The following is a 26,626-nucleotide window of genomic DNA, read 5'->3' on the forward strand; positions in this document are numbered from 1 at the left end:
TTTTCTCAGCTGGGGAGTGAGATGCCCCTGTAACACAAATAATGGTAATTATGAAATACCTCTCACATGCACACAGCACTCCACAATGTGGGGAACGTGACAAAGACCAGAGCTCTTGCTCAGGAAAGCTTCCAGCAGCAAGGCACGAATGGATAAATTATAGGAGAAAATAGTAGCGACAGGTACCATCCAGGCAAAAGAAAAGTCAGCGTGTGGTAATTGGAGCTGGAACACTTCATGGAGCAGCTGTATTTCAGGAGCTCTCTGAAGGAGGAAAAACCATGGCTGGGAAAACCTAGAGAGGCTATTGCAGGCATGTGGGTGGTAAATAAACTGTCTGAGGCTGTGTAGTCAGGTTTAGCCTTGAGTGAAATATTGCAGGCATTGTGGAAACTCTTAGCAATAAGGATTTCTAATGAAAATCTTGACAGAACTTTTAATGATACTATTGCTCCTGGGGGTTGTAATAAAAAGGTGAAGCTCGTAACATTTTGGGCTGTCCTGCCAGCTTTCACCCTGACAGACTGAACTTTAGCTGTTCAATTCCCAGACTGAAACGTTGCCAGGATGATGTCGCCTCCACTCCTCAAACATTTACTGTGTGTTTTTTTTCAAACATCATGCAATAGCCGAGGGCAAACAGCACGGCTTTGCTGCACCTTTGTAACACCTCAGACCTCATTGCAACGCGTAGTGAGAAACCTCTTTGGTGCTGGGCTCGAAACTGTCTCTTCTCTTTGCAGGGGACACTTGAACTGGCTTCAGCTGGACCGCCGGGTGCTGGAACATGACTTCCCCAAAAAGTCAGGACCGGTTGTTTTGTACTTCTGTGTCAGGTAAGTGATGGTAAGCCCTTCCCATGGGATATGGCTGTGAATGACCCGTTTCCCAGAGGCCAAGAAACAAGGCTGTCAGGTTCTCACGCTGTAGAAATGCCTGTGAACAAACACTTTTATAGAGGGTTTTTTTGAGCTCTTCAGCTTTGAAACTCCTCTTACACAAGTGTAAATGAGTAGTAGCCACACTAACACCCATTGCTGCCCAGAGAGAAACTTGTATGAGGGCAAGATCAAATGTTATGTCTTTACGTTTTTATCTGTGGGGTTTGAACTCTTGGAAGTCCAAGCTGGGTAGGACTGCAGAACAAATAGGTCTTTCTGTCAGGATACTCAACCTGAGCCAGTCACCTGGAGAGAAAACACTCGCCAGCGAGTCACCATTTCCTCTGGGTTATGCCCAGGGTGTGCGTTGTGTCAGGGACCAAATTAATCCTGGTATAGCTCTGTTGTATTTGCCTTCTGGACTGAACCACGTCATGGTATAATGAATTACCCACCAACAGCAAATGGTGGCATTTTATGTCAACCGGTTGGCTTCTGCATGGGCATAAAACATATTCATAGACTGGAAGGTTTTAATGGAGATTATTGTAGTTCAGGAGCATTTCCCTTCATGTGGGAAGTTTGCAAGGAACTGTTAGTATTTGGAAGCCGATAGAAGCTGCCAGTGCTCCTGTGTGCACAGTGTCTTTGCCTCCAAGGGAGATAATTTCTGAGAAGACATATTTGCTCTTGCAGCTTTAAAACACCCAGAGAGAAACTGGAGACTGGGATGGCATATGTACAACATTAAGTTGAGGGTTTTGACTTACTTTTAATGGATAGCTGATGTATAGAACTAGCCAGTGCAGTGTTACTCTGTCTTTTTCTGTTAGCCTTTCCACTCCAGTGTTATATTACATCTGACATCACTCTCATTCATTTCATAGTACCCACAAAAAATGTAGACCTACTTTTGAGTTTCTTCCCCTGAGTGAAGCTTTTTTCCCCTGCATAGTGATAGTTGTTCATTTAACTTCAATTACAAGGGAGACTTCTCAAGGGAAGAGACTCTTCGTTCTGTTACGTCCCCATATTTAGTGGTGGATCTATCTTAGGACAAACCAAGGCTGTGCAAACCCCCACGATTCCAGAACTGTCCTGCTGTCTCCCAAGAGAAGAGCTGAGTCTACATTTTGGGTGCTTCAAACCATAAGGGTAAATCTAAACATTTCCAGTGTATATGATCCAGACCCACTTGTGCTTAGAACTACACAAAACTGTTGGTGCTCTTCTGCAAAACTAATAGACTTCTAGGCAAATTAAAAAACAAACAAACCAACAAAAATTAAGAACACATTAAGAAGACAGCAGCTCTGTTATCAAGCATCTTGCCTAGGGGCCAAATTGAGAAGTCTGCACTAGGACAGGGATCCCACATAAAGCAGGGAAAGCTCTGACTTAGCAAGAACTAAGTGCAGATTTTAGGAGCAGAACTGCTAAATGTGTGAAAGCCGGTGTTACTGAGCCATTCTCATGTTCATTTCAAAGACCACTCAATGAGCATAAATATTGCCATCTGTATTGTTTTATGAGAGTTGGCAGCACAGTGGAGACGAGGCATTCTAGCAGGATCTTAGCCAAGAGACATCTTAGGACTATAGGTCCATACAACAGTTAGTAAATGAGTAACCTCTCCTGTTCTGGAATTGCAACCCGCAGGGGAAATCCATAGCAGAAAAGTCAGCATTCAGCATCCGAAAAGTGTGTGAAAACAAGACTGACTATGGGCTTATAGTCTTGTTTGTGGTAGTAATGAGTGGGTTGTCACAGCGAGTTACAATTTGAATTGGACTGGAAGACCAAATGTCTCGAGAGTTAGGAAATGGCATTAACTTACTGGGGCTTTTCTACTGTGTATTTCCCCTGTGGATGTTAGACTCTGGCAAGAAGTTTCCCAGCACACAGAGTTCCCATGTCCATCCCCAAATCTAATCTGAGCAGAAGGCAATTGGAGAAGAGATGGATGCCAGCCAGCTGGCTGAAGTTGGGAAGGCCCCAGGTATCTGTTACCCAGCGGTTTCAGTTCTGGTTTGGGAACTAAAGCAAGGGCTGAAGAAAAGGTTGTGAAGAGACCCATCCATAGACAGGATTATATTTCAATAATCTCGAGGTGCACAACAGCTTGCAGAGACATCCATATCCATATCTTTAAACAGAATGCTTTCTGTCCCCTGATATCAGGAGGTGGAAAGTGAAGATAACTAATGCTGTACCATAGATAGTTACAAATGTACTATTTTTTAAGGGAACAGGTGCCCATGGCATGGACTGTATCATTGGTAAAGGTTTGCCTGTGTTTGCAGATATGTTTCTTGCATTATTGCAAGCTGCAAAAGCTTAGGTTGGTGCTGGGGGTCCTAATTGGGGGGATAGTAATACAAGTAACTGGATGTGCCAGATGTTTGTTACAGATAAATCTATTTACTCTATCAGGATTTAGTCATCATGTGGGTTTTTCCCTCTAGTCAAAGTAAATGTGCAGTTCAACCACACTGGGTAACAACTGGAGATGTGAAGCTTCAGGCAGGAACACTAAATGGTAGTTTGTGAAGAGGAGAAGCTACAGAGGAACCATTTTCACCTTTTATGTGACCATCAAATTGTTTTTACCTTTAACATGCCTGCAGCAATGCTGATGGGCAGCATGCCCACCAAAGATGCCATAATTTGTAGACTGCTTTGAAAGTACATTTAAGGGGAAGCATGCCTTTTTAAGCAAAGGCTTCTTGGAAGAACCGTGCTGAAAATAGAAGCTTTCATAAGTTCTGCAGTGTGAAATTCTCCTCCCTTGTTTAAATCTCTGCAGCACTGTTGTAGCTTTGTCTTTTGACACACATTTCCTTGACGTTTGACATTGTTGAACTTTGATGTCCAGTCTCTTTACTCTCTTCCATAACCAAAGATGAAAAATTTCACAGCACTGTGTCAAAGAAGGATGTTCTTAGGCATTAGTTCAGAAGAAATTGCTTCTGCCCTTGTACACTTGCACAGCAAACTGAAGCCTCTCTGTCTTCAGGTTGTCATCTAAAGCTTCTCTGGAAGCTCATCACTAGGAACCTAGGAAGCAGTCAGAACTGTTCAGGCAGCTGTGAGCCGCCCAATGACTATCCTTGTGCAATATTATTTTTATGAGACTCTGCTAATATCCATTTAAATAGCTTCAAAGCCATACGTGAAAGCAAGAGGGAGTGCCATGGTTGTTGGTGAAACTTATTCCCTGCCTCAGAGGGTTTACAGTGCGGATCACAGAATCACAGGATGGTTGGGGTTGGAAGGGACCTCTGGAGATCATCCAGTCCAACCCACCTGCTAAAGCAGGTTCACCAGAGCAGATCACACAGGAATGTGTCCAGGTGGGTTTGAATGTCTCCAGAGAAGGAGACTCCACAACCTCTCTGGGCAGCCTGTTCTGGGGCTCTGACACCTCAAAGTAAAGAAGTTTCTTCTCATGTTCAGATGGAACCTCCGGTGCTTCAGCATTTGCCTGTTGCCCCTCATCCTATTGTTGAGCACCACTAAAAAGAGTCTGGTCCATCCTCTTGACACCCACCCTTGAGATATTTGTAAACATTGATGAGATCCCCTCTCAGCTTCTCTTCTCCAGCTGAACAGCCCCAGTCTCTTCCCATAATAAAGATGCTCCAGACCCCTCATCATCTTTGTAGCTCTCTGCTGGACTGCCTCCAGTAATTCCTTGTCCATCTTAAAGTGGGGAGGCCAACAAACTGGGGAGCCAGACAAACCAAGCCAGCTAAAGTCTAGGTGAATTGAAGGATGGGGATGAAGGAAAGAGGAATTAATTAGCTGATTTTGCAGAAGTGTTTTGAGACTAGAACGGTGAAGCTGTACCTCACAACATGAGCTGTATGGAACGTGAACCAAGTGTGGAGAACCCAGGAGCAGCAAGGAGGTCAGAGGAAAACAGAGCTGGCAGGGCTTCCAGTAAAGGTTGTTATAGTTTTGGCAGGGAAGGAAGGTTTTCACTTTGACTCACCCAGGCAGGGGAAGGAAGGTAAAGCGACTCCCTTTGTGTAAATCTTTGAGATGAGAACAGACCAGAGCATAGATATGCTGTTCATTCATGGAAAGTAAAGCTGGCCAGTCTTTCTAGCGAATTCTCACTCCCAAACAACGGCCTTGTGGGATTAGCAATCCTTAGCTAGGGAACCACCAGCATGGGTCTGATCTCTTTACCTTCCAGTTGTTTGTCACGCTGTTAATTTATATGAACAAACTCAGCAAATAACATTCACCTCACTGGTGGATCTTTTCCCACGAATGAATATGTGTGTTCTCAGGGTAGCTCCACCAGCTAAAGAGTGTCAACTCACTGCAGAAGTCGTCACGCTAAATCAGAACATTTCTCATGTGGAAATGATTTTCTTTCAGGAATAAAAAAAAACAAATCCTCTGTACTCAAATACACTGTAGGGCAGAGTTTGTATCTATGGCCCGGCAATATTCCCACAAAGGAATGCCTGTGTCCAGCAACGTCTGGCATGTGTTCATATGCACTGGCTAGGCTGAAGTCAGCACAGGAGCCGTGGGGGTTCAGGACTCTCAATATTGAGGTCAGATGTTTTGAAAGGTTACCACAGTAACTATAGAACAAAGTGGCCTTAAATCAGAGACCAGCACTGAAATGCAGAGTGCGAAGCTCACACGTGCCATCGCTTTCTTCACCCTGAAGGAATGTAGCTGTATCTGCACCAGCGGTGGCCCACGTCTGAGGCTGGTGGGGCAGATGTCTGAGGTGGGATTCACCACACCAAACCTGAGATGTTTACCTGGCAGATGGTTCAATGTCAGGGCTAATTAGTGCAGCCTCCCTGTGTAACCACTGGAAAGAAATGGGCATTTTTCAGGATCAATTCATCCGACTTATTTTAGACGACTGCTTTGGAATTCAATAAGTTGCAGTTTAATATACTTATGCCTCTCCTCTGACCCGAAACCCCTACTCAGAGGTAGGCATCTACATTGCAGCTACTTCTTTTCACCTGATGAATCCCCTTGTGTGCATCAAGGGCAGCCCATAGATTCAGATTATTATTTCAAATGGGGTCGGCACAGCCGGGGTTGAGGAGGCATTCCTCATCTACAAGGTTTTGCTTGACTGCCTGAGCGGAATCGGACCAGATTTCAGCTGCTAATGAGGCCTTATGCTATTTTAGGTTTTCAGCTGTCCTTTATATCCAGTCTTTAAACATGTGTTCCATTAGAAAAGGATTAATGTTAACAATAAGAGAAGTGGGAGACGGTTTGAGAACAGCTAACCCTGGAAGAAAGAGAGACAGTGGTTGGTAATAGGGGTTGTTCAGAGGGCTGGATGGATCTTACAACCTGCTGCTGCCTCCCATATTGGCCAGAAGACATGCACAGGGTGCAGATTCATGCCATCCTGCTCCCAACTTGCCCAATTCACTCACGTGGCGATCCCAGCACACCATGGCTATGTGAGCCATTCATTTCCACTCAGCTTTGCATCTCTCCAAGAAATTAGATTAGGAGCTGGTGATGACAGCAGCTCTCTGCGGCAGGAGGAGCGGAACAGAACCACACTAAATTAACCAGAGCAATTTATTTGTCTCACTTGTAATGGGATATTCCTCCATCCACAGTTTTCCCCACCAGAGAGGTGTATGTGGCACTTCACCGCACTGCTCCACGCAAGGAATGAGGAATCGCCAGCTCCCGTCTCTCCCCTCTGAGGAGAGAGAAGGAGCAACCCTCTCTCTGTCCCATGGTGCGAGACAGGGGTTTACAGGAACAGGGGAGAGGTCTGAGGACATTATCAAATACATCATTTTCGCAGCCAGGGGACAAGGAAAGAAGTGGCAGAGTTTTCTCCCACCCATGGATATGCTTCATCTCGCCTGCTAGCACCCAGGAGAAGATGCTGGGGAGAAAACATATATACACAAATTGCTCTGCTGCTCTGCTCTTCCCTTGCAGACCCCTCTGCAGGGGGAGCTGCAAGGAGGGTGGCGCTGAACCCCACTTTGCCATGGAGCTTGATCCTCCCAGGATTGTTCAGGGAACTTCCTTGAGATGTTTTGGCACTTTGGGGTGCTCTGTTCTCATCCTCGTGACTAGTTGTCTCTTCTCTCAGCTCCTTCCATACGCAGTCTCCACATCAGCACTGAGCTGGTAACTTCCCACACCAAGCTCACAGGCAGTTTATGTTACATATAAGAGAGACAAAGAGATGTCTTCTCATATTATATCTCTACAGCCCCATGCACTGCTGGGGTACTGTAAAACCAATAGCAAAAATCAGAATATCAAACCCACATAACCAACCCAGCCCAACTAAGCTTGATTTCGGGGGATTTTGTGATTTGCTCTGTCTATGAAGTCCAGCAAAATCATGCCATAACCCCCATCTCTTTGTACAGCCTGTGTTTTGCTGTTTGGTTTGCATCAGCTGTGCATACGCTAAGAGGAAAGATCTCAAAAGCCAGCAGCCCTGCAAACCCCCTCCTCCTACCCAGCCACAGCGTATAAATACAGCGACTCAGACCTTGTTTGTGCTGGCAGACAAGGCTCCCTGCAGACAATTTATTGCAGCCTTCTCAGTGTGGCCCCCTGCTCCGTTCACCCGGGGGAAGGTGTAATAAATTGCCTGCGGGGAGGCTTTGCTCCTCAGAGTCTCTTTAGAGATATGAGAAACTTCTGTCCGGTCGGAAGATTTACTCGTGTGAAAACTGACCTTTGCTTGAGGAAAGGAACTAATGGGGCTCTGCTACTTAGCGCACAGCTCTGAGCTAAGCCATCCATTACACACACGTCTTAATGGCAGTCTGGCTCTTGAGTCCCATAACATCATTTCTGTTTGCTGCTTAACTGGGAATATATTTGTATAAGTGAGCTGTGTTTAGAGAAGGAGATAAGTTGTTTTTCCTTTCCGTTCAGCCACCTGAGGGGAAGAAAAAGCAGCATTCTAAAAATTTGTTGATTTAAGGCACATTTTGAATGTGTTGATGCTGGCAGCATTGTCTTGTCTAATTTTGGGAAGCATTTAGACAGCATGATAGGTACTATGCAGAAATGATGGATGCTGTCAGCGTAGGATTTGTACCTAATTTGGATCAAGCAGCAATAGCGATGTCGATGCCTACGCACAGACGCTCTGACTGGGTCAAAGTCATGCAGACATTGTTTCCATTTTCATTGGAATTTGTGATTTTATACCTTACACCAGTGGGTGTGATTTGCTGTCATCAGTGAAGCAAGAAGAGAAGTCTGTTATCAGAGGTCCCATCATCACAGCATTGGACAAAAGGGTAGAGCCAGTGAGTAAGTAAACCCCATACCAGCTTTCACATCCAAATCCTACCTTTGTGTGCCACTGCTGGAGGGATTTCTACTCCTAAATTGGTTCAAGATCCTCAGACGAAAGATGGTCCACAAATCACAGAATCACAGACTGGTTGGGGTTGGAAGGGACCTCTGGAAATCATCCAGTCCAACCCACCTGCTAAAGCAGGTTCACCAGAGCAGATCACACAGGAATGTGTCCAGGTGGGTTTGAACGTCTGCAGAGAAGGAGACTCCACAACCTCTCTGGGCAGCCTGGTCCAGTGCTCTGGCACCCTTATTCTGTGATTCTGTCTCCAGGGATGGAGTACCTACCACTTCTCTGGGCAACCTGTTCCAGTATCTTACCACCCTCATAGTAAAAAATGGGAAAAGTAAAACATTTCTTCCTCATGTCCAGCCTGAATCTCCCCTACTTTAGTTTAAAACCACCACCCCTTGTCTTACCCAGTAAATGGGAGCGTGCTAAGAAAAAGAGAGTATTTTGCAGCAACCCCAACTCAACTAATAGCACTGAAAGTATTTTTTTTAGGAAAATGACTTGGAGAAAAGATTGGTTTGCCACCCAGGATGGTGTTCAAAGAGTGGTTGCAAGGAGCTACAAATCATCGGCATGCAGGGATTTGTATAAATACAAGATTAGGATATTGCTGCTACCCACCAAATACTGACAGAGTACCAGCAAGTTACCTCTAACAGCCAAATTATCACTTGTGGTAAGGATCAAAGGGCAGGAGAGTGTGGGGAAATGCCCCTGGTGACTGAGGGAGAGGAGGGGAGGAAGGCAGCATGCTGCTGTGATCTGTCACTGTTCCCACATCCTACTTGGGACAGAAAACCCCATCACTCCAAGCCAAGAGGAGCTGCAACAACGTTTTTGTACAAAACTGCACTTCTGTTGCACCCTAAGCACCACGGGACATTTCAGGGGTGGAGTGATGTGCAGAATATATTGAGCTGGTGGCTGCTTTTATGGTGTGGCCAGGCCTGGTTCCCCACCCAGTGAGAGGACAGAGGACTCACTATACTGAGGTCAGTGCCTTTCCAGGTGATGCTTGATGCTGTGACCAAATATCGGGCAGGAATGTACCTTGATTTCTCTCCTCTATGTCCATACTGGAGCACTTTGATTTGAAGATTCCCAGGACATACAGCCTGCAAGAGAGGAAGAGAGCTGGTCTCTACATATTCCAAAGCAGATCCCTTAGAATCATAGAATCATAAAGTCATTTCAGTTGGAAGAAACCCTCAAGATCATCGAGTCCAACCATGACCTAACTCTAGCACTAAACCGTGTCCTTAAGGACCTTGTCTATACAGCTTTTAAACACCTCCAGGGATGAGGACTCAAACACTTCCCTGGGCAAGTACTTAGTACTTTGTACTTGAAGAAGATGGGGCATAGGAATGAGCAAAGATCCCCCAAATGCCTGGTTTTCCAAGAGTTAAATGAGCCAACCTCCTGCAAACACTGAGAGGAACGGATGGGTAATGAGTAAAGGTGCAAACAGCTCCATAGTACAGTATAGCTGGCAGGAACAAGTGAGGGAACAGGCTCAGGATTAATGATATCCACAGCTTTTTTATTTTATTTTATTTGCTGCAATTCCCTGTATTCCTGGAATCACATTCACCTTCTGTTTTGTGGTTTCCTTGCAATGAGGTAGAAGTCGACATAGGTCTCTCTTGCTGTGTCCTGTCCCCCAAATACCCACCCCTGGCACTGGGCAAGGGGGGCCTGAGTGTGGCACAAGAACAGGGGACATGGGGTCAGAATCAAAATGAATGCAGAAGGGGGGTAAATGGAACCTTTTAAGCGCCTCTGATTTTCATTCCTGGCTAATTACTTAACAGGCCAACTACTTAGCATGACCATTGTCAGCTTTAAGTGTCCCCACATAAAAGCCAGCGCCCATGACTGTTGGCAAACAGGGCTGGAACATGAAAGGAGCACTGCAGCCTGAGCTGTTCAGAATACACATTTAGCACAAGACACTGGACATAATGACATCTGCATTTAAATCCATTATACTGATGCATGTGATTTTTCTTTTCCTGGTTAGCAAATGGCCTCATATTTTTCAAATTATCCTCTGAGGTTTTAAATGACAGGGTGAAGGCTAATGAGCCAGACCCCAGGGTGGATGAGGCAGAAAAGGGGTCTCCTCTATCCACTACTTTGTAATAATGAAATACAGGGCAGTGCATTGAGAGAGCCACCGAGCTCTGCTGACACCTCTGTCCTGTGTCCCAACCAGCATGGAGTCAGCCAGCTGGGAAGGACAAGGGACACTCCTCTGCCCACCTCAGTCCTTTCTCTCAGGTCTGAGTGCATTTCCCACCCAGGGCAGGAGGAAGCACAGGGAAAGGTGACCGCACTTCAAGCCAAAATCCTTTTGCTTCATTCTGACTTCTCCCATGAAATCTGGTTTTATGCTTTATTTTCCTTCTTAATGGGAAAAATAATGTTTTCACCAGTGGAGAGAAGAGTCATTTGGGTTTGTTATTGTGCGATTTTTCCCAGAGCCGCATGTACTGGTATGTCCCTCACCCAGCTATGTCCTGTGCCCCTCTGGCCACCCCCCTGCCTACATCCTAGAGCAGCAGCACATCTGAGGAGTGAGGCTTAACAGGACAGTAACAAGAAAGCACTTTGCTGTGTCCTTGCCTGGTCTGGGCTCTCCAGATGGCAGACAGACCCTCTGTCCTAGTCAGGGCTCCAGTTTTAACGACAGCTTTTTCTGGTAGGGGTACTACTCAAAAAGATGCTCTTCCTCAATGAAACTAAGTGATGAAATCTTTTTGAGGTCTTCTAAAGTCCTTCCAATGTTATCTTTGAATTTTCTTGGAAGAAAACACCATAGCACCAGAATGGGAGCATTGGAGTGTTTCTTTTTGTTGAAAAAAATGGGTTTGTTGTTGGATAAAAGCCTTTTAGACCAGCTGGTTCCCACCAGAGTCAAACGTCCCAAGAACCAGGATGATATCACTGCCCTCAGACAGATCATACAATCATAGAATCATTTTGGTTGGTAAAGACCCTCAATATCATCGAGTTCGGCCATAACCTAACTCTGGCACTAAACCATGTCCCTAAGAACTTCATCTGCATGTCTTTTAAGCACCTCCAGGGATGGTGACTCAACCACTTCCCTGGGCAGCCTGTTCCAGTGCCTGACAACCCTTCCCAGGAACAAATATTTCCTTATACCCAAACTAAACCTCCTCTGGTGCAACTTGAGGCCATTTTGTCTCATCCTATCACTCTCTACTTGGGAGAAGAGACCAACACCCTCCATGCTACAACCTCCTTTCAGGCAATTGTAGGGAGTGAGGAGGTCTCCCCTCAGCTCCTGTTCTCCAGGCTGAACAATCCCAGGTCTCTCAGCTGCTCCTCATTAGACTTGCACTCCAGACCCTTCATCAGGTTTGTTAGATAAAAAATCCATTTGCTGTCATCATGCTTTGAAATATCATTGTGTTGAGGACTACAGTGAAATACATTCACCATTTGACAGATTCTACTTGGAAATAAATGCACAAGCTTGTGATCTCAAAAGCTGGGACAGTACATTTACAGAGTCAGGAACCTGAATGCTCAGAGCTTGGTCCCTGTTAGGTGATAGATGGCCATTTATATATATATATATATAGTTTCTTTTAGTGTGTGGCAATGGGAAACGCTGCTCTTTTCAGTTCTCACTGGCTCAGGTGCTTTTGGAGGCCATTTCCCCAATAGTCCTGAGCCCTCCTATCCCCACTGCAAGGATGAAGCACTAGTAACCAAGCATCTTCCAACACTGCTAAATGTTCCCATCTGCACGTACCTCACTGGGTTCGCATACAAGCCCAGCAGCAGCAGCCAGGGAATCTCCACCTTCTGAAGAACCAGTAATCAAACTGGTGAGTCCAATACTCAGTGAGGCATTTCTCCCTGCTGCTAGTTGGAGGTGGGCATGTGTGTAATGGAAAGGAGGAATTACTTTAGTGACAGTTTCCCATCACCCAAGAATCGGGAGTTTCCACAGGCTTCTCACAAGCATCGCTGTATAAATGTCTGTGCTTGGCTGGTTACAATGGGAACTGCCATTCATCACGATGTGAGGGGCCTTAAGCTGTCTCAGAGCAAGTTGTCAGTTAACCAACGCTTAATATAGAACAATCTGATCAGTACGAGGCATGTCCTTGCAGCTAAGAAGCCTTAAACATTTCAGAAGCAGCAGCTTCTGAAGTCTTCCAAGCAATCTTCTGCAGTATTCGTTATTATCTTCCTGCTGCCGAGAGGGAGCAGTCAAGATAGGCACTTTGTGTTCATTACGCAGCGTAATATTCACTGGTCTATTTAATTAATGCTTAGAAAATGTACTTGATGAATCATAAGCTACTGGGGGTGGGGAGGGATGGGGAAGGCAGAAATAGATTAGCATTGGCTGATCTTTTAAACTTTTTCAAAAATTATTTCTCTGCTTTTTACACTTAAAAAGTCCTGTGGGGTTGTTCCCCCTTCTTGCAAGCACCTAATTTCTCACAGCAGTGGTGTCTGGCTATCAAGGAACCCCTTGTAGGAGCTGCTTGAGGCAAAGCTGTTTGTTGGCTGTACTGCAAGAGACGTCGGTAGCTGAGCCGAGGTGTCAGACACACGGTGCTGCCTGTTTCTCTGTCCAGCCCATCCATTATTTCATGGATATATCAGCTTCGCAGTGCATGGAGGAATGCTGCTCTCAGGGGAGTCCTCAGCAGAAACCTGAGAGTCGCCCCTCAAAACTGAGGATTTTGAATCACGCCGTAGGAAAGGGCTTATAAGCTTAACAGGCAAAGCAGACAAAGAGGGTCTGAGAAGGGAGGGGTATTATCTAAACAAAACAGCCCCAAGCAGCTAAACATTTTCCTGAAGGACACGAAGGAAACCTGTGTGCGAGGCAGGAATTTAACCCAGATTATTTTGCTCGGTTCACTGCCTTAGCAGCTGGATGCTTCTTCCTGCCTCCTTAGTCACTGACATTGGTCGTTGTAAAGTGTCTTTTCCTTCACCGTATTTGGAAAAGTTGGCAACGGGAGGAGATCTGACAGAGATTCACCATCAGCACAAAAATGTGTCTTTCCCTCCTCTTTCTGTCATTGCAGCTCCGGCTGTGAATTCAGGGGACTCTGCTCCAGTTGGGGTTTTCTGAGCCTGCCACACAGCAAATCCCATCAGGGTTCTCTCTGCAAATTGTTTTAAGTAGCACCGATTTCCCGGTGCACACGCTTTTCCTTTGTCTGTGTGCCTGTGTGAGAACCAGTAGCTCCCCAGCACACTCTCCACTCTGGAGATCATGAGAATTGGGTCTTCTTTGTGCAGATGAAGTCTCTTGTGCGGGCTCTTCGCTCAGAGAGACTCAATTTTATATAGAAAATGGTCTGTGTACCTATGTAGAAAGCCTTGGGAAAATATCCTTGCAGACTTAAGAAATGCAATATTGCCCTCTAGTGATGGGGAGGGTGGTCTTGTTTGAACACTGATGAAACAAACAAACAAAAAAGGCATTTTGTCTGATCTTCTCTGAGATTCAAAAATGGAATAAATGTTCCTGCACTCTTCTGACCCTGGAAATAAAGATCCCACCGCCACAACTCTGATAGCACTGGTAGTGGTGATAAGCAGAGGAGGTTGTTCAAGAATCATAGAATGTGTAAAATTATAATTTTTATCCATGAATTTAGCAGATGGAAAGCCAGCTGCACTCAGAGAGCATATCTAGTAAGAAGGCTCCTTTTTTAATGCAGCACCTTTTTTTGCATCTCTGAAGCCAAGTATGTTTTTATTTGCAAAAAAAAAGAGAGAGAGGCAATTTCAAGAACAGGAGGTGAAACCCAGTGGAAGCCAGAAGGGAAAACAAAGTTTAGGTTTTGTGCTTCATGACCCCTACATTCAAAATATTTTCTAATTTGGGTTTTATTTCTTATATCTCAACTCTTCTGAAGTGGTAGAAGGAGGGATAACAGCAGGAGAACTACAGCACAAGAACAAGGAGAGCTCAAAATGTTTCTCTCACTCTAGTAAGCAAGTAGTTGGTTGTATCTGTCAAGAAATAAACTGCTTTGAAGGGTCTTCAGAAGACACTTAGGAGCACTGCAAAGCTCTGACCTTTACCCCTAAGAAAGTCACATTTAAGACCCTCAATTCTGCAAACAGCTCAACATGGACAATCCCTCCAATGCTTATGTAAAGCCCCAGGGGTGTCAGCAGGGTCAGGGAACAAGGTTTTCTGTAACTGGACTCCGCATCTCAACCCGGATTTCTATGGTATCTCATATTTTTTTAAGTTCCTGATGCAGACAGCATCTCCCTGGCACTTTCCCTATTCTAATTGCCTCTGACAAGGCACGATAGTACTGGAATTTATGTAAGGAACATTGCTGCCACTGTACTGCAGCTTAAAAATTACTATAAAACAGCACAGGCAGACAGATGTAATTTTTTTTTTCCTTACTTAAAACACAAAGTAAATGCAAAATTCACCTTAATCATTCATTGAACCTATGCAGGAACACGGTGAACTTATGAGGAACACATAACATACTTATATATAACGATCAGTCATTAACTTTGACAGTATCCTGAGCTTTTTTTCTCAAAAGGTCACAATGCAGAATTAAGGGCTGGAGTCCATTCAAGCCAGCAGCAACACTCTCATGGAGTTCACTGCCAAAGGATCAAACCCTCAAAGCTCAGAATATGGAATTGATTCATACATATCATGGGCTGTCAACATAATTGCAAATATTTGGGGTAATCAGCCAATGCAAGAGAGAGGGTTTTTCTGACACTGAGGGTTTGGGCTGGTCGGCTTTCTACTGAGTTCTGAGAAGTCATCTCAGCACAAAAAAAAACTAGATTATTGGCATCCCCAGTTGTTCCCAGCATCACTAGTCACGGTACTGGTAAATTCTGCAAGATCCTTAACTATTGCTGGCTGCTCCTCTGTACTAGTTGCCTAAATACATAAAGAATCCTTTACAAAATTTGCCTTATGCAGAGCTGAAGTGGACAGGGAAGTAACCCAGATGTGGATTTCTGTCAGCGAACATTTTACAAGAAGCAGGTCAACAGCACAGAAATGGGCAGGTTAGGTAAAGGAGTGAAGGAAAAATGCCAAAATGTGATGGAGAAAGAAGGGGAGTTCACTAACAAACAGAATAAAGGATTATCTGAAGTTTAAAAACAAAAACAAAGAAATTTTTTAGAAAAAAAATAATCCACTTGATGATCCAGTTTCTCTGATATGGCTGTGGTGGAGGTGACTGTTCACGTCCTGGAGCATGCACGAGTTTCTTTCATTACCCCAGTCTGCATAAGCAAAGAAACTTCATTTTTAGTGTAGTCAGCATGTCTTGCCCTGGTTCCCCCTTGTATCTCACCTTTCTTGCTTTCCCTTTCAGGTTCTACATCGAAAGCATCTCCTATCTAAAGGACAACGCCACCATTGAGCTCTTTTTCTTGAATGCCAAGTCCTGCATCTACAAGGTGAGGACTCGGGGAGCTCTGGGTGGCACTGGGGTGCGCTGAGACAGCTGGGTCTGCATCTCCTGACTCAAAATTTACATTGGTCACACCCCGACTTTGAGATATGACCTCCTCCTCACACCCTCCTTCACTCCTCTGTCTCTAACCACCCTGGCCAGCTTCCTCAGACAGAGGTTCTGTGGTAAAACACCCCTGGAAGTAACTCTTGTGGTTGGTAGGAGGGAATCTGCAGCTGCTAGAATTATTAACTGGTGTGTATTTAGAAGGAAACGTCTGGTTTTGTTTTAAAAAACCGCCGTTGGGGCGCGCTCTGGGCTGAGCGGGTGGCGTGAGCGGTTCCCGCCCGCAGAGGGCGGCGGTGGCCGCGCGGGCTGCGGCGCGGGCGCCATCTTGTGGGCGAGGCGGGGGGGGGAGGTGAATCTGTGAGAGAAAGTGCGTGTGTCTGTGAGACTGTACGTGTGTCTGTGAGATGTGCGTGTCTGAGTGTGCAAGGAAAGTGTGAGTGCGTGAGGCTGTGTGAGTACCAGATTCGGGATTGGCATGAGGGGCTGAGTATGTGAGGGGTGTGTGACTGTGAGAGTTTGTGCTAAGTGTCACAAGGATGGAGCCAGGCTCTTCTCGGTGACAGCCAACAGTAGGACAAGGGGTAATAGGTTCAAACTGGAACAAAAAGGTTCCACTTAAATTTGAGAAGAAACTTCTTCTCAGTGAGGGTGACAGGCACTGGAACAGGCTGCCCAGGGAGGTTGTGGAGTCTCCTTCTCTGCAGACATTAAAAACCCGCCTGGACGCCTTCCTGTGTAACCTCATCTGGGTGTTCCTGCTCCGGCAGGGGGATTGGACTGGATGAGCTTTTGAGGTCCCTTGCAATCCCTGACATTCTGTGATTCTGTGTGTGTTAAGGATACATTTGACTACATGATTGTGACAGTGCAACTGAGAGTCTGTGGGCCAGGGGAAGGGCAAAAAAGGTTGTGTGTGCCTGTGTACTGACAACCACCTTGTACAGGGACAAGCCACCACAAAGAAATGTTTTTGTGCCAGAAATAGCCCTGCCTGGTAGGCTATTGAGAACACCAGCCTGCTGCCCCTTGCAAGGCGCTCTGTGTGCCAGAGATAAGGGCCGTCCTGGCACGGCCTCCATTCCCCGCCTGAGCGCCCAAGGCAGAGCTGTGCATCTGATCCCTCCGATGCCACAAGCCGACCAAACCGGTGAAAGAATCATAGAATGTCCTGAGTTGGAGGGGACCCACAAGAATTATCGAGTCCAACTCCTGTCCCTGCACAGGACAAGCCCACAGTTCACACCATGTGTCTGAGGGTGTTGTCCAGTCTCTTCTTGAACACTGTCAGGCTTGGGGCCGTGACACCTCCCTGGGGAGCCTGTTCCAGTGTCCAGAACCCTCTGGGTGAAGAACCTTTTCCTAATGTCCAACCTAAAACTCCCCTGGCATGTCTTCCTGCCATTCCCTCGGGTTCTGTCATCGGTCACCAGAGAGAAGAGCTCAGCACCTGCTCCTCCTCCTCCCTTGTGATGAAGCTGTAGCTGCCATGAGGTCTCCCCTCAGTCTCCTCCAGGCTGAACAAACCGAGTGACTTTAGCCACTCCTCATACGGCTTCTTCTCCAAACCCTTCACCAACTTTGTAGCCGTATTCTGGACACTATCCAGTAGCTTTATATCTTTTTCAAGCTGTGGCGCCCAGAACTGCACGCAGTGCTCCAGGTGAGGCCGCACCGGTGCAGAGCAGAGCGGGACAATCACCTCCCTGCCCGGCTGGCAATGCTGTGCTGGATGCACCCAGGACACAGTTGCCCTCTCGGCTGCCAGGGACACTGTTGGCTCATGGTCAACTTGCTGTCAACCAGCACCCCCAGAAAGGTCAGGATCCAGAAAATTATCCAGGACCTGAGCTGGCTGCATGTGGACTCAGCCAGGGATGGGCAGCTCCATGTGTGGGACTGGGAGAGGTTTTTCAACAGCTGGGATTCCCTGGGAGGATCCCTCCTACCCCCCTGTGCTGGCAGAGGCCATTCACAATGACTCACCTCCAGTTGTAGCAAAAGACAGCTGCAGCCAGGGAGTGATGGTGTAACAAATACCACCACCCCACAGCCCACAGCAGGTTTGTGACCTGCTAAACCAACTGCTTTATGCTGAACCCGGAGCCTTTCTTCTTGACATCCGCATGTCCTAAAATGTAGGGACTAACTTTGCATCTCCTAAAATGCAGGGTAGAAGCCAGAAAAAAATGTCTTTTTTCCAGTGCCCGGGGAAGAGGCAGGGCTGCTGAGCTGGGCAAGAGCTTTGCTCTTTGGCAAGGCTGCGGTTAGATGTGCTTAGTCAGCCCTCTCCAGCAACAAGCTCAGTGAGCATCACAGTTTTGTTCCTGGGGAAAAGTTCCTTTTTGGAGTATTGCCAGGAAAAGCTTACACTGTTGTTCTTTTTTTGGAGAAAGCTTAATAAGAAGAGGGGGGGAAAAAAAATGCCTACAGATCTAGGTTGGTCTATTTTAGTCTGACCTCTCCTGAAACCGTTACTTTGCACATTCAAGCTGACTGTTGTCTTTATCCAAAAATAGCCCTGCTGTGTTCCAGTCTCCCATGCAGGTCCTTCCCTATTTGACTTCCAGCCACAGTAAGCCACGCTGTGCTATTAAAAAAGGCAGCAGATTTGAAAGTTGGGTGCAAAGTCTCTGCTAAGATGCAGGGCGAGTATCCGGCCAGCGTGCCTGGAGGATTACCCTGGGTGTGGAAAGGGGGATTCAGTGTCTAAGCAGCACCAGGGCTTGTCGTCCCTGCAGCTAGCAGGGGGTGTTGCAAGCTCTCAAACCTTGAAGTCCTCCAAAAATTTATTGGTTGGACTTCCCATGGATGTCTTCAACCCAGTCTACCTGGGGTAGGTGCTGAACTCTTTAGCGACCAACGACAGAACCCGAGGGAATGGCAGGAAGATGTGCCAGGGAAGGTTTAGGTTGGACATGAGGAAAAGGTTCTTCACCCAGAGGGTGCTGGACACTGGAACAGGCTCCCCAGGGAGGTGTCACGGCCCCAAGCCTGACAGTGTTCAAGAAGAGACTGGACAACACCCTCAGACACATGGTGTGAACTGTGGGGTTGTCCTGTGCAGCGACAGGAGCTGGACTTGGTGATCTTTGTGGGTCCTTTCCAACTCAGAACATTCTATGAAAGGCTCCCCTGTAGCCTGGAAAGACCATACTGTGTATGGTATAAGTGTAGTTCATAATGGTATGGTAGCACCTCAGAACTTCCCCCATTGATTATCCAGACACACACCCTCTGATGTCCCAATGCAGAGGGCTGCTCAAGTTGGGAAAGATGGAAACTGAGGCCTGATTACTTTGGGGCTCCTGGTTCCCAGAGGTTGTCAGCTGGCCCTGCACTCCTCTGGCTGTGCCCTCTGCTCCTCCTTGCCCACCCTGTTGTATAATGAGACATTCATGCACCCAGACACTCCAACTCTTGCACAGGAGCAGCAAACAACTGTTGCCCAGAAAGGCCAAGCCACCAAATGAGACAGGGTATCAGGCACCATCCCTCAATCAGTCAGGCTGGTTAATTACTAGCACGTTCTGGCACAGGTGTAGGCCCTGTTCCAGGCACTGCTTGGGCACTGTTCAGGGATGAGCACCTGTTCCCAAGTGGCTGAGGTAACCCCGTCTGGGACCGGGGGCGGGAGGAACAGCATTTAATTATGAGCTTTACTGTGCCACACACCCTTAGGGCCAGACAAGGCACTCTGGCCGCTTTACGTGCTAGCATCAACTTGCCATAACATCGACATCTGGTCGCAGAGGCTGGTTTGTCGGTGTGGTGCCTGGTGCTTCAAGGAGAGAGAGAGATCTGGTTCTACTCTGCATAGCCCTTGCTATGGGATATGCCTGACTGCTCCAGCCTGGCCCTGCCTGCAGCTGAATCCACATCTCGCACCAGCCGCTTCCCTTGGCACACGCACATCGTTAGTGCAGGTGCCTGCCTTAATCAGGCAGTTCAGCTGAACTGGGGAAGGTGTGTTTATTGCCCCTAGCATAGCTGGTCTTTACTCCCTGAGGAGTTGTTATGAAGTAGGTGAAGGAAGCGCTTATTTTAAAAAGCTGGCACTGGTGAAAGCCAAGGACACCTGGATCTTATCCTCTGTTTTGTTCCCTTTGTTTTTGATTTTGCCAGAGACAAGCCAACGCAGCAATTGTGGCTTGTAAATGAGGTGTGGCCATGACTTGGCTGGAGTATGGATCACAGCAGCCATCTATATTTAGATCCCTCCTTTCTTGCCAGATAAAGTAAAATATTAAAAACAGCAGCTTAAATAAATACAACAGAAAAGCCACCACAGGAGTCATCTGAACGGTCACCCAGTATACGTGGCCATGTACAAAGAAGACAATATAAGAGATCCAGTTGCAGAATTGAGGCCTAAACCGTATCAAAGTAAAAATCCATTCTCTTCCCAAAAGCTGACACTGGCAGGGACTGGAGACTTGGGGACAGCACACTTGGCCACCAAATTAATGCTCCTGCCTCCCATCCCAGGCACCTGTGATTTCAGGTCTGCATCCTGCACGTTCAGATGGAGCAGTGCCTGGACCTTTTAGTCCTGTGACCACCATCTCAGGCACAGCAGAAAGACCCTGAGAGGATCTGATGGGACTATCCGTGTCCTTCATGTGACCATGATGTCCAAGCAAAACACTCACAATTTCACCTGACCCTCCAAGATTGCATTTGTTGGGGGCTGGATCCTATAGAACAGAGCAGTGAAGATCTTCCAAAAGATTTGACGTCACAGCTCATTCTTAAAGCACCCCCAGCCCCAGTGCTCATGGGGATGAAGGAGCCAAAACCAGAGGTCCTGTCCTGTAAGAGGGAATATGGCTCTTTTTCCTGTGAGTTTACCCTGGGCAAGGGCCAGAGGAGTTCTGCAGGGGGTTTTATACAACATCAGTAAAGACAAATTGTCTCATTTCCTTGCTTCTGTGAGCCAAGGACAAGGCTGTGTTCCCTTGAAGCACAGGTGACATTTGAGGGAGCAAAAAATTATTTCCCAGACTAAGTCACACAAGAAAATAAAAATCACCCTGATCCTTCACCTTCTACCTGTCTTCTCCTTCCTCCTCCCCAGAAATCCCTTCATGCCACATCCAGTTATGCTTCACTTACCAAGCCATTACACTGAATATTTGGCTTTCTCCACATCTGTGTGGGCAGGTTCTCCCTCACTTTGGTCTCCAAGAGCACAGGGAATGCTTTGAAGCCTTGCCAGGGGGAAAAAAAACTGCACCACACGCTTCACCATGCAGCAGCCAGGAGGAGATGCACGTCCTTCTTACAGGAGATCTGACTCAAGTTTCTTTTTCTTTCTTGTTTTCTTCACCTTTTTAGGAACTCATTGAGGTTGACAGTGAAGTGGTGTTTGAACTGGCTGCGTACATCTTGCAGGTAGGTCCCTGCCCTCTCACACTCTGTGCTTCCTTATGTTGCATTATATCTTTTGATTTGCCAAATCCAGAATGGCTGTATGGAAGAGCAGGGGTTCCCCAGCTGCAAGAAAAAAGATGTCTTTACACAGTTTTTGTATTTATACAAATGCAAAATAGATATAGAAGGCTCTCAAGCCAGACCTCTCCATGCATGGAGCAGATTCCACTCTCCAACGTTTTACACACATAAATGCATATTATGTTTGCACTGACACAAACGCACTGGTTCCCAAAGAGGAATACATTCAGGGTAGCAGAGGTGTTTTATGTGAAAGATCTCTTTTTTAGGAGCATGACTGTGGGAACAGATCAGAGATCATTGTCAGATGATCCTTGTTCCCCTTTTGTACAGTGCAGTTTTAATGTTTTTTCCCATCAGCCGTGCAACTATGGAGGAGCCATGTGAGCAGACAAGCCATCTCATCAGACTGCACTAATAAATAACAATGCATTGCACTTCTATAGCACTTCCCATGTTAAAGAAGCCATTAATGTGTAAGGATTTGAATCTTCATTAAAATCATTTTATGTAACAAAAATGGAGCGAGAGAGCCAGGATGGGGGACTCAATTAAAAGCACATTATAGAAATTGCATATTGGCTATTGGGGGAATACACATCAAACAACAGGCTCATTGTGAGGAGCAGCAATAGGGTTATGAATCTATTGTCTGCTCATCCTAATGAATAACTACAGTGCCTAGTAATCGTGCAGCCAGATCCAGATCTGCCACTGTAATCTTTGTTGCTGTGATTGTTCCCCATCACAAACATAGGATGTTACGTGTATTCCTGTAGTAGTTTGATGTGTAACATAATGAAAACAGTCAAAACAAGCCACACCTCTGCTGTCTGCAACCAGAAATTACTACAACCCATGTGTGTGGCAGGATCCAAGCAAAACAAGAGGAGTCATACAGCAATTTGTTCTACTTCTCACTGCAGCGTGTAGGTCAAAGAACTGAAGTATGGAGAATCTACCCTACAAAATGGTTTTTTTTTAATTCAGTATGCTCCCCCTGTGTGGGCCAGGGCATATCCTTTGGGTTTTGCCCTTTGTTGAACTATGACCATGATATGTTCAAGGTCTCCTTCCTACAAACCAGAGGAGAGCTTGTCTGCCCTTCAGTTCACTCAGGGGGAAACAGAAGGATGTAATATTATAGTACAGGACTGTCAGAACTCTAAGTGATTTCCTCTGCAGCCTTATTTCAAATTGTTGTGTTACCAGAAGAAACTGAAGTGCCATGAAAGCTCTGAACTTTACCCCAGCCTCAGAACTGAAGTACCACTGGACATGGGCTGACAGGTTTTGCAAGTGGATGGAAGGATGTTAAAACAAAAGATCTGGATGCAAAGCTCAGTTCTCTTGGCAGTGGAAACTCCTTCACTGCAGACATTGCATTCCTGCACTGTGCTTTCTGTGTAGCTTACAACAAATGAGGTGCTGTAGTGTGCATCATATGAAATGTGTATTGCCTATGGAAAATGAAAAATGTGTGTTGCATCTATTGAGGGGACTCACCAGATTTTGAGGGTTCGCCAGATATGCAATTAGACTCACGTACTAACCTAACTGCTGGAGTGGAACATTACCCAGCCCTTTATCCAGCTGTGATGGTAATAAATAGAAATATCTCTAGATACATAAGTAAATATAAGCTAAATACTCCCCCAAACACCCAGCAAGGACTTAGAGAAACTTATGTCTTGCATGCCCCTGAAAGCTGACAGTGAACTAGCTTTTGGAAAGTCTAGTTACTAGAAAATAATGAGAATACTTGTAAAAAGAGTCAGGGAAGTTGCAGTCTCTGAGGCTGCAAAGTCACTGAGATTTTAGAGATCTTCTAATAATGTAGCATCCACATTGACCCCAAAATTTACTTGTTTACTAGCATTATTTCCTGCAGCTTCGTAGGTATCCAGTAACAGAATGAGGAATCATCTAGCCCTGTATTAGGCAAACCTTTTGATTTGTAATATGCCTATCTCACTGCATGGATCATGGCACTTGACATTAGATACTGGTTCCAAAAAATACATGAGGAATCAATTACAACAGGAAATTGCTGCTAAATGAATTTTGCAAATGGAAAATCTTGAACAGTCTTTTTTCTACTATTTCTAATGATCTATTTTTAATTTTTCTCCCTCATTTTACAGGAGGCAAAGGGTGATTTTTCAAGGTAGGTGATCTTAAAAGTTGTTGTCATTGTGTGCTGTGAGAATTAATTTATTAAAATCACTGTGTGAGCAATGTGACTCAGTTGTAGCTGTGTAGCAGCAGGCATGCATTTCTAATGTAGACATTGTGCTTCCTGAAATCATTTCTTCACAAAACACAGACATTGACCAGAGCATGGTTTGCACACAGCATTGTTTGTGACTTTGTTGTTGACAAATCTCTTTATATGCCCATGAAGTTCAGGAAATGGACTAGTTTTCGGAAGGAAATTACTAAGGAAATGACTACAATCACTGTTATATCACAGGCCCAGCCAGAGGGAACATTAAAATTCCATCACTAATTGGTATTTCAGCTCAAATTTGGACAGAGTTCTCAAAATCACAATTTAGATAATTGATGAACTTCTCCTATCCCTTGAGCCAAATCTTCAGAGTTGCTGTAAGGAATCCAGAGAGGTGACTGTGCCTGGTGTTTCAAGCATCTTTTAATGAAATGCCCCAGAATTTTCATTTAAGTTGACAGCATCTGTCAGTTACACATTAGCAGCAACCAGAGGTCAGAAGGTTGTTTGATGTCTCATGTGAGAAACATGAAAGTTCTTCATCTGAAGCTCAGGAGAACCGTCTATGCTAAAAAATTCACATATTCCATACGCTACTTTTGTTGACCTGAATGTGATTTCACCTGGAGGACCACAGTATCTGTTGAATTCAGCTTCAGAGAAGAAAAAGTGTGAATGGGCAGTGAGGTTGAATTGTGAGATGAGCTGAAGAGGTGTCTTAATTTTGTCAGCATTGAGATACACTGAGAGAAGACTGTAATGATACCCTGTGCACCCATAGGAGCCTGTGAATAACAGGCAGGTTCTGCCTTCTGGTGGACTGGGCCTTCTAGCCAGCTAAAATTGAGACAAACCAGTGAAAAGGGACAATGCATTGCAAATATTGCCTGCCCATTGTGAAATCTGATATGACATAAGGTAACCCTTGCTAAAAGGAATTTTAAGTTCTGCCTTATCATTTCTCAAAGCCTTAATCAACTTGCTAAATCCTGACGTGCATTTGACCACAGAAACACAAGCCCAGTCTTGCTTCATTTGTCAGTTCCACCTGATTTGGAATAACTCAGCTATCAGCAGTGCTTATTTAGAGGGTACTGGAGTGCATGTGGCTCTTTTCAGTCTGGTTTTCCATGCACTGCCAAGTGCTCAGCCCAGAAGAGCTGGACCAAGCAGAGTTTTGCCATTCGAACCTGTGATAAACCATACCATCCAGTGGTTTTGCTATGAGGCACAATATTTAAAGTTTCTCGTTATGAAAACGCACCCAGAAATGCACATTCAGACTATGAAACACAGAACAGAAAGGTATCAGATGGCTTGGGGTAATAGGACTGAAAGCATTTTATCTTCAAGTATCTGTTTCCAGACCAGAAGTAGAAACAGACGGTAGAAGGCATCCAGCTGCTACAAGCTGTTTGATGTCCCTTGTAAAAGGAATGGTTGTGTTTATCACAGTGTGTTTCTCTGAGAGAAACACAGAGATATGAGGAATCTTCTCTGAGAGCAGAGAAAATCCCTCATCACCTGGTGTTAAATGCTTCCTCCACATCAGTGTGGCAATCATCACCATCCTCATTAAAACAGCTCTTACTCCTTCCCACCTGTGGGTCACCATGATGTGAAGCAGAAGGGAAATTCTTATATCTGAGTCAGGCAGAGAAGTGCTGTTGTGGTAACAACTTGCTGACACTGCCAGGGATCTTAATTTATAAATGGGCTTTGGTGGGACAGCAATCTGCCTTATTCATGGAGTTTAAAGCCTATCCCTGGAGGAAGGCAGAAGAATCCTACCCTGTCTGGTCTAGGAGAAGACTTAGCATCTCCAGGGATGTCTGTCCAGCAGCTCCCCTCTAATGTGCACTGACAAGGGTTGATGTGCTGGGTGAAATCCAGGTGCTACTGAAGTCAACATGTGGTCATTGTGGTCAAGTTTTTGCCTGCTGAGATTTGTGGTCATCCATATCAGCAGTGGAAAATCTGGGAGGCAAATCAAGCCTGGGGCCAGCCAGAGGAACTGCAGATGGAGACAAATGTTCTGATTTCTCTTATGGCTGAAGTTAGCTTTGTGTTTGAAGTCAGTCGATGTTGAAATGCTGTGTGAAATAGAAGTGGCTACTCTTTGAAACAGAGAAGTTCTGCAGTTGTGAATGTGTCGCTGCTGAGATTTAAAGATAATATGTTGTGCATGGCAGCGTACATTGCACGATAGCTGAACTCTTGAACTCCTGCTTTGTTTTTGAAGAAATAAGTTAGTTCTAAAGGGTTTCATGCTTGGAACGCAGGCTGCAGATTTCCCACACCTATTCTGTCTACTGCCACCACCAGATTTACAGCCTGTGAGACTACAAGTCTCTCTTTGGCCCTGATCCAGAAAAATGAGTTTGTAGCTCATTTGTGGCAATGGGAGAACTGCTGTTCCCCATGGGAACCTTCCTGTGAGTCACTGCTGATCGCCTCAGGTGCTGGGACAGCCAATGCCAAATTGTCGCAATTCCAGCTGCGGGTTGGCACCTGCCCATGGTGACCTGAGTGCGATTAGCTCCAAACCCTGCTGCACCCAGGTGGTGGATCACAAGGGGCTGGTTCAGGACTCCTGAATGAAGTTGCAGGTCTGCTTTTTCAGCCTCATGGGAGCTCAAAAACCAGAACTGATCTTACAAGGTCAAGTAGTCAATTTTCTACCTCTGAACTGATACATCTGCAATGACACCAGATTCCACTGCTGCTTTTGAGGAAATCATTCCATGGCTTAGAATAATAAGTGTGCTCATAGGCCTCTTCTCTCCTTTCCCCAAAAGGGGCTTATGTGCCCCTTCAAACACATGCTCTGCATCCTTTAGTATGGCATCATCATGCATCACTCATATCACTGTCTACAACTACCTGAAAGGAGGTTGTAGCATGGAGGGTGTTGGTCTCTTCTCCCAAGTAACAAGTGACAGGATGAGAGGAAATGGCCTCAAGTTGCACCGGGGAGGTTTAGATTGGATATTTCTTCACAGAAAGGGTTGTGAAGCAGTGGAACAGGCTGCCCAGGGAAGTGGTGGAGTCACCATGCCTGGAGGTGTTTAAAAGGCACACAGACAAGGTTCTTAGGGACATGGTTTAGTGCTAGTTAGGTTTTGGTTGGACTTGATGATCTTGAGGGTCTTTTCCAACCCAAATGATTCTA

General features: G+C 45.8%; 1 protein-coding gene across 11 annotated transcripts in view; it reads left to right on the top strand.

Annotated features, from left to right (window-relative positions):
• Positions 1–26,626, top strand: part of FRMD4A (FERM domain containing 4A) — a 395,327-nt gene that overhangs the window by 296,020 nt on the left and 72,681 nt on the right. For all 11 annotated transcript variants that reach the window (XM_065049256.1, XM_065049257.1, XM_065049260.1 and 8 more), the window contains 4 exons: positions 744–836; positions 15,624–15,708; positions 21,108–21,164; positions 23,369–23,391. In XM_065049256.1, the coding sequence (XP_064905328.1) occupies positions 744–836; positions 15,624–15,708; positions 21,108–21,164; positions 23,369–23,391 (258 nt within the window). The remainder of the gene's footprint in view (positions 1–743; positions 837–15,623; positions 15,709–21,107; positions 21,165–23,368; positions 23,392–26,626) is intronic.

Source organism: Columba livia, chromosome 1 (assembly GCF_036013475.1).
Source record: "Columba livia isolate bColLiv1 breed racing homer chromosome 1, bColLiv1.pat.W.v2, whole genome shotgun sequence".
Lineage (NCBI taxonomy): Eukaryota > Metazoa > Chordata > Aves > Columbiformes > Columbidae > Columba > Columba livia.